The 8,783-nt window shown below is 44.1% G+C and overlaps 1 protein-coding gene and 1 long non-coding RNA gene across 2 annotated transcripts; both read left to right on the forward strand.

Annotated features, from left to right (window-relative positions):
- The first annotated feature begins 2,731 nt into the window (after positions 1 to 2,731).
- Positions 2,732 to 3,908, forward strand: LOC109479086. Its single transcript, XR_002140775.1, has 3 exons — positions 2,732 to 2,788; positions 3,116 to 3,310; positions 3,737 to 3,908. It is a non-coding gene; the product is annotated as an uncharacterized LOC109479086 (long non-coding RNA).
- A 2,131-nt stretch (positions 3,909 to 6,039) lies between these two features.
- Positions 6,040 to 8,474, forward strand: LOC109479085 (neurogenic locus Notch protein-like). Its single transcript, XM_019780961.1, has 7 exons — positions 6,040 to 6,238; positions 6,382 to 6,496; positions 6,624 to 7,226; positions 7,368 to 7,484; positions 7,761 to 7,883; positions 8,120 to 8,233; positions 8,344 to 8,474. The coding sequence occupies exons 1-7, from the start codon at positions 6,128 to 6,130 to the stop codon at positions 8,472 to 8,474; spliced, it is 1,314 nt and encodes a 437-aa protein (XP_019636520.1). The 5' UTR covers positions 6,040 to 6,127.
- The last annotated feature ends 309 nt before the right edge of the window (positions 8,475 to 8,783 follow it).

The following is an 8,783-nucleotide window of genomic DNA, read 5'->3' on the forward strand; positions in this document are numbered from 1 at the left end:
GTATAATTATGTATAATACCAAAATCATTATGTATAATTATACATAATTATTAGTATAATTATCTATAATTTGACTATTCCCAAGGGACTCATCAACGCTTTCCGCATATTCATTACCACCTAATATGTTACCATAAAAAGTATTAAGACAGTTGGGTTAAGCGTTTGGGATTTATGGGTGGGAGTCCATAATTAAAACGTTTTTCCATAATTATATCGCGGCTTGTTACTAATATATGGATTAGGATTATGTTTTTACCTAGTATTGCACAGCTATGATCAGCGGAAGTGTCTAACTTACAGTAACTATAATTGCAAACTTTAAGATATCGTCCCGATGCTGACGGAAGACCCAGTTCTACACCCTCCTGAGGTCAACAACGAAGTTCCGCAAGTAACCTTCACCTGTGAGGTCGTGTACGACGCCGCAGATCCCACCGCCAATTTCGAAGTGTCATTCCTGTTCGACAACGAGGATTTCGACGATGTGCTAATCAAAACCCTTACAGCGGGGAAAAGACGAGCAACCTTGGACGCTAAACACCTGGGATTGAACAATTTTGACCTGAAATGGCCCTCCAAAATGGGGAAGCATGTAAGCTCTAATCCTTTCTTCAAGCTGTAATGAACAAAGTCTTTATTGATTTTGTTGGTAATTAAGGGTACCTATATAGCAAGTGGTCAAGTATTCCCAAGTGCTGTCCAAGACACTCTGTGCTGTTTCTGACATTTTTGTCTTCGTTCTGTGGTTCAAGGTGTCTTGTCAGGTGAGGTCATTCTGGCAAAATTCCCCGACAGTGAAATCCGACTGGCGCCAAAGTAACACATACTGGGCAGGAATACAGGTACTGCTACTCTTTCCAATATTCAATATTGTGAAATGAATCTTGTAAAGAACTAAAAGCCACTTACTGAGATGCTATTTATACAGTCAGGTTCATTGTCCTGGGGCCTGGACATAGTACGCCCCTGTCACACATGTACAACTTTGACCTCCCGAATACTGTCCGAACACCTCCAACCATAGTTAGGAGTAAGTCGGAGTAAGGTCGGCTAGGTCGGCTAGTTTTTGGAGAGGTCGGCTACTATTTGGCTGCGCCAGCCGAATGTTTTAAAATGTTAAAACATTCGAATGTGGACGGGGGATTCGTCAATGGTTGGCTGGTGATTGGTGGGAGTAGGTACGGGAGTGGTAAATTTGACTTCAATTTAGCTCAAATTTGATTCAATTGTTATAGAAAGGTGGGCGTGGCCTAAATCTTGTCAGAATGCTCCCAAACATCAGCCAACCTTGGTCGGCTGGTGTTTGCGTGGGAATGTTCTGAATGTGTGACATGGGCTTTAGAGACATTTCCTGCTAAAGATGCTTTGATTTTGACGCTAACAGGCCAACGAGCATGTTGCTGTCATAGATCTAGAGGAGGCCGAAGAAGGGTACCCTTTGCAGTTGTACAGCACCGTTCCGTTTGTGTGCACAAGGGCGGGGCGGCAGTGCTACATAGACCTTCCCATGGCTTTTGACGAAAACCAGGAGGACGTTAGTCTTAGTAAAGCCTGTCTCATAAGGTTTCAAGCCACGGCTTGGGACAGCGTGAGCCATCGAATACAGGCAGAAACTGTCCTGGTCGCTGTGAAAGACTTCCAGGCAGACGACGACAAACACATGATCATCAACTTTGGAGAAATAAGGCACGTACCTGTCAGTACAAGCCTCGGCTTTAGCCCCCATATCTTCAACGGATACACCCCACAATTCAATATACAGGTATGTATCAGTTTCGTTATAAGATTGCTAAATTAAGTTTGACGGAGCGTTTTTTTATATTCTAACATTTCATGACTGGACATGGTGACGGCACACTCAACATTAACTTATTTTACCAACGTAGAGGACAAATACGGAACAGGACAATACTCATTTTCACTTGAGTTAAGTGAGGAAAGTCGTGTAAAGTGCATTTCCCAAGGGCACTAGATCGGTGGCATGTCAAGACTCGAACCCGGGACCTCTGGGTTTCGTGTCGAGCACTAGTCTGCCGCTACGCCACACTACGATGCGCTTATCCATTATTACAGAGTATTTCCTAATTGTTTCTTGTAATATTACTATGATTGTAGCCGATGCTAATTTCGAATAACATGCAAATGGTTGCCAGTGCTTTATACAGTCTTTACCACAAAAGAACTTGCGGAAGAGTATTTAACTGGCATAGATTTTCACCACTGTGGCCTACCATGCCCTACCGCGCTGACATATCTAAGCCATGATTATACCGTTCATGTCTATTCTGACTCTTTATCAAGCCAATAGAGACTGTTCGGAAAAGTGGTACATCTTACATGATTACACAATCCACAGGTCCGCACAGTCGACACCATTACGGGAAGATGCATCTCATGGGGAGACCCTCACATCATAATGTTCGACCGGTCTGAGTAAGTGTCTTTGTGGATATCTCATTTTCAACGACATATTGGGGGCGTCTAAATTTTAGTGTATATTGCGCGCTTGGGTGGAGATCACCGCTATATCACCATGCTATATCACCGCTATATATCCGTTATACCACCGCTATATCACAGTTATATCATCACCGCTATACCACCGCTATAATAACGCTATAACTCTTCAAGATGAACGTTGTTTGTATTTTGAGTAGTCGTGCCTTTGAATTGTGTACATCGTTTTGTTCCTTTGTCAACCAGTGATGGGAATCTACAAGCACACGCTATTTCACAAGGGGAATTCAACTTGTACAGCAGCACCAAACCAAACAGACTTTTCCAGGTAAATATATTCTAGATCTTTTGCACATTATTACGCTAGTGCTGGAAATCTGTAAATATTGCTCTGTGCGCAAATGATGAGAGGTTGGAACATTTCGACAATATGGATAGTTTTTTATCGATTCCATGCATTGCATTTGAGGGAATAATGTTTTAGTTATCATCAAGCTAGCAGATCATTATATTTTCATTATGATTATTTGACGTATAAATGTTTTCAAACAAGATGTACTTATTAATACATGTAACAAGTGGCCATAGCTTAGGAACTACATTCCTTTGACATCACCACCATGTCAAATTCAACTCTCAACTATATCTTTCCAAGGTGCAAGCACGTCATAGACGGTGCTCTGGAAGCATCTCTTGCAACTGCGGCGTGGCCGTAAGGGAAGGTGACGACGCCGTCATCATAGACAGATGTGACGGTGTCCGCCGGTCTCCATCTTACAAGACTGCCAGTGGAGGTCCTTTGTCCCACGCAGTTACAATCAAAACAGACACAACTGGAAACCAAATCAGGGTAAGGTACCAAAATCTCTCAACAACCTCATCGGCATGCTAATGTCTCCACCAGACTCATTTGCAGGCTGAACAAATAGTAGAAATCGACCTTAAAGGGGATATAATTGGCCAGAGGGGAGTTGGCCGGCCATAGAAGGTCTAGTTTGCCTGTACGCACGGACATACATGTAGATCTAGACTGGAGAGTATCTGCATGCTGCAAAAGAATTTGACAGATAAGACATGCTCATTCATGCAATTCAATGTAGTTCTCCAAATTTGGCAGATTATCTGAAGGATGGTTTGTTGCGAGTTACAAGAAATGACCTTATGAAGCAAGTTTAAACTATAATTTCCAACACAAAGGATTGGACCTTGTCTGATTGAAAGATTTGACAATGATATTGTGTATATTGTTTTTAAATGTACTTTTCGTACTTTGCAGGTTACAATGCCTTCCGGAGCAAGTGTCAAGGTGGAAGGGCACCCCTGGATGACGATTACGGTACACGCCCCAGGGATAGACTTCGGTCACACCAACGGACTCTGCGGGCTTTTCGACGATAATCCCCACAACGACCTGATGATGCCAGACGGCAGTATCGCCAGTCATCACATCTGGCCGGACTGGCACAGAGACTTCTCTGAGGCTTGGCGGTAAGAGAGTGGGGTCGTGTGGCGTAACGGCAGAGTGTTCGACTCGGAACCAAGAGGGTTCGAGTCCTGACATGCCACCGATCTTGTGCCGTTGGGAAAAGCACTTAACATGACTTTCCCCACTTAACTCATGTGACAATGAGTATGCGTGTTGTACTGTTACAATTCCAATAAATCAAATCAAACCAATTAAAAGATTTAATCTCCAACCATGCAGATGCAAATCTTTCGGTGGCCACAAAGACAGTATCAGATTTGCCAGGCAGTATCCATTTGTCAGATAGTATATCGGGTGGCCAATGGATACATTTTGTGATCCTGTTTTTATGTAATGATATGTGTTCAATGAATGCACAAACCTCGTCAATCGGGTAAACAAATAACTTTGGTCCTTTAATTTTAAAGATATTTAATTGCATGCAGCTGCTTAATACGAGTCGATCTAAGCATGGTCCCTTTTTTCATTCGACTTAAATTCATATCTGCATTTTCGTTGCTTTTAGTATCACGCCAAGAACAAGTCTATTTGATGTAGAGTGTCTTCCGGAAGGACCCAGCAACCCTCTAGCAGAAAGTCAGTACTGTACCTGTGGCCGTGGGGGAGGGAAAAACGTGCAATGCGATTGGACCAAAACGCGGCGAGAAAATGAATTAGCTAACGTGGTCACCGCAGTGGTCCCCAACCAGGCACAGGCAAACAGAGAGTGTGCACGGCGGAGGAGGAAGAGAGAGGTACAAAACATCGAGGACGATCCACTTCTCTACAATGATGAGGTAGAGATGGCAGAGTACGTGTTTAATTACGGTGATGACTCCGAACCTGAAGTCAACGATCAGTGGCCGACTCCTAACCTGGGAATAACGGAGCAACAGGCCAGAGACTTCTGTCAACAATCCATCTGGAACCTCACCATCGCTGTGGTTTGCCAGGACATGTATGGGGTGGACCTCCTGGAAGGAGTGGACTCTTGTATGGAAGACATAAAGGTAAGGAAAGGAATTTTTGACATCGTTTACTTTAAACGTTAGCGTTAGGACTATACAAAATGTTTCTGGTCATTTGATCTATAGCACCAGTCATTTGATTTATAGCAACAGCCATAATGTTGGAAATCTGAGATAATTGCACTCGACAATTTTTTTTTCAATTTAACTTATATATTTCAATTTTAGGTGAAAAGAATTTACATGATGCCCATTTAAAAAGCACAGTAATACATATAGCGCCAATACCAAAATATACGATGTCCTACATGTCGGTTTGTCAGCAATGCTGTGTAATATTGACTCTAAGTTTTGCCTTGTACTAGGCTACGGAGGACTACCAGTTTGCAGACATTGTGGTGCAGCGAGTCCAAGACGAATGTGCTGCGAAGGCCTACAACAACGTCAGCCTGTACGAGACCAACGAGAATGGAACATCTGTACCTCCTGCCTTCATCACTGAGAACCTGTGTCCGCGCCAGTGCAGTAACCAGGGCCGGTGTGTGAACGGCAGTTGCGAGTGTAACGATGGATTTGAATCTGCGGATTGCTCCATACAGGTCGGCAGGCCTCCGGTCGCTGTGCAAATCCCTGCTGACGGTCTGTGTGACGTCAGAATCCGCCCCTGTTTGAAGACGTCATTCTTCGCTGATGGAGTGGTGGATTCAGAGAACCTGACATGCAGAATCACACAAGTTCAGGTGAGCAAGACTCAGTTGGTCGTTTGATGAATACTGTTCCTTGTTTCCTCGAGCCCCTCAGTGCACATGTTAATGTTTATAATGAAAATGGCAATGAGTCCGCAGACCAGAAAACAAAAATTCTAGTCAGGCAATTTCTTATCTGCATAGCAGGTACAGTTACTGTTAGTACTAGCAGAAAACAGGGTAACAGTAGAAACAATGTTGTCCCTTGTTCCATGGTGTAAGCAAGGACATTATACACAGATGTCCTTGGTGTAAGGGAACAAATTAATGTTGTTGAATCTTTGCAATGATAACAACAAACCCACTCCAAAAGACTTTGTATTTGGTATTTTATCTTTTAGATAAAGAATGGTCAGCTGGTACACCAAGAACCCAGCGGCCGATCCGAGGCGAAGTTCCGCAGTTTTGCGGAGGTGTCCTGTGTCCTGCCGAGGTCTCCTGTACGGTACGGCACTCCAGCTACTAACGAGGGCGCAGTGGCTCACGGGATGCTGCTGTCCGTCAGCAACGATGGCGACCGGTTCAGTGAGGAGTTGTTCTTTACCGTGTACGACTCCGTCTGTCAGGAGTGTACTCAGGGAGGGGACTGTACATGGAAGGTACGCCACACTGTACACTGTACAAGGAGATCGAGTATCGTCATTTTCATTCATTTCATCAGGGAGCTTCAAATTTGAAGCTCCTTGATTCCATGGCATGTGGAAATGGTTTGTATTTACTATTTGTTTCTTTCTTCCCTCAGCCGGACACTTGCATTATCAGAGGACACTGCTTCAGAAATGGAGACCCAAACCCGGACAACTGGTGTCAACAATGTCTGCCAAACCTTTCCAACACCACGTGGTCTGATCGTCCAGGTAAGAAAAAAAACCTTCATGATGCCCTTACCACCACAGCTCTAATATTTTAAGTTACATGTATGACTCTACTTTATTAAAAATCTACAGAAGCAAACTGATTTTGTATGTACTTTGTTCTGTTCAGTCAACAGCCCTCCCAGGTTCACAATGACCTCCAACACTATAACCAAACTTCCTGATGAAAGTCTGACCATCACTTTGGGTGCCGAGGATCCCGAGGGCAGACCTGTGACGTTCCAAACAGCGCCGCCTAGCAGCCCAACCCTGACCGTGCAGCCAAACGGGGAGCTGACTTGGACGGGAGATCAACCCCTCTCCATCAACGTCACCATTACTGACGAGTGCGGGGCGTCCTCCGAACAGACGTTCCACCTCACCATCATGGCGTGTCCTTGTGAGAACGGAGGGTCCTGTGTGCCCGACATGCCCCGCGGACAAGGCTCCTACACCTGCGTGTGTCCTGGGTACACCGGGGACGTGTGTGAAACTGAGCTGGACGAATGTCAGTCCAACCCGTGTGTGAACGGGACCTGTATCGACCTCGTGAACGGATACAACTGTACCTGCGCGGAGGGATACGTCGGCAGTCGGTGTGACGTGGCCGTTGAGAACAGGTGTGCCCTGGACCCGTGCTTTCCCGACGTCTCCTGCGTCAACTTGGAGGACGGGGGCTACTCGTGCGGACGGTGTCCTTCGGGATACGTCGGGAACGGGTACGAATGTGAAGGTGAGCCTAAATCATATGATATTTATTCCTTGACTATTCTTGTGTAAGTCTTCTTTATCATGTCACTATCTTCTCAAATCTAGAAATCTCAGTTATTCTAAAAGAAAGTTTTTCTGTGAATAACAATTTTGTATTTCACAGACATCAACGAATGTGAAACCGACACACACGGCTGTCTACATATCTGCAGGAACCTGCCTGGGTCCTACAAATGTGCCTGTACTGCCGGATTCATCTTGATCGCTGATAACTGTCTAGGTATGAAAAAAAAATCTGATATTCGTATTTTTTTCTTATCTGAAAGGTGGAAACGTTGCAAGCTTTTTTGTTCATGTACTTCCAGATGGACCGTGTTTAGTTTTCTAGGTAATCATGATCAGTGTACGTTCCCTCTGTTTTTTTTTGTTGTTGTTGATTAAGCCCTCCTGGATTGTGTCAAATTGTAAGTAAGATATACTTTCGTTGCGTGCTTTCTCTTGCACTTAGCAATTTGGCCAGAAAAAGTAAAAGACACTTTTTTTTCTTTTCATACAGATTTGGACGAGTGTGATTTAGAGATCCACGAGTGTTCTCACGACTGTACCAACACGGACGGGTCGTACACCTGTGAATGTCCGGATGGGTTCGAACTCAATGTGGACGGAAGGACCTGTGACGGTAGGATTTTTGACACTGTTCCTTGTGGCAACTTCATCCACAATACGTGTGTTCCTTCCAGCTACTAGATACTGTTCCTGTGCAATGTATGGTTTCCCATTGCTCACAAAATGAATATCCACGGTGCTTTCCTACGATGATCAGTTTGGATCAGTCTTGTTGGTCTCCTTTTTTCACAAATATCGCTATCACTTGAGCGAACCTGACTGTATTATGACATCGTTATAATCTTTCAGACGTGAACGAGTGCGCCAGCTCCCCCTGTCAGAATGGAGGCGAATGTCAGGATGAAGTCAACCAGTACACCTGTTCGTGTGCCCGCGGTTGGTTTGGACCACACTGTGAAGAAGGTATTTTTGTGTCACGAAATATTTCAATTCCTTGCTTTTAACACTTCAACGGCTCAGTGAATCATAATGTATCGTGTATCGCTAACTTCTTTAAACTCATTTTGTTTCAGACATAGACGAATGTTTAGTGACGAATCACGGCTGTGAGCACGAGTGTGTGAACACCCCGGGCAGTTACGGCTGTTCCTGTCCCACAGGATACGTCCTAGGGGACGATGGAAAATACTGCGAAGGTCAGTAGAACCAATGTCCTTGGTAGTCGTTCCTTTCTTGTAACTTAAGTTTTATGTTAATCTATACGTTTTCTGAGGTCATCTGACCTTGAGGTCATCTGACCATGTTTTTAATAATTATAATAACCTTCATTGTACATTCATGCCCTATCGGGCTAAGTACAGGTAAACAAATGAAAGGGTAATATACATGTTTGTAGTACAAATAGTTCTAAAACTACACCAATACGAAGGTTCGGCTTCTTCTCGTTTCTTAGTGATGTTAAAAAATATAATTTGAAATGGGTTTATTTAGCACAGGATGATCAAAGCGCATA

This window comes from Branchiostoma belcheri, unplaced genomic scaffold (genome assembly GCF_001625305.1).
Source record: "Branchiostoma belcheri isolate BF01 breed outbred unplaced genomic scaffold, Haploidv18h27 scaffold463, whole genome shotgun sequence".
Lineage (NCBI taxonomy): Eukaryota > Metazoa > Chordata > Leptocardii > Amphioxiformes > Branchiostomatidae > Branchiostoma > Branchiostoma belcheri.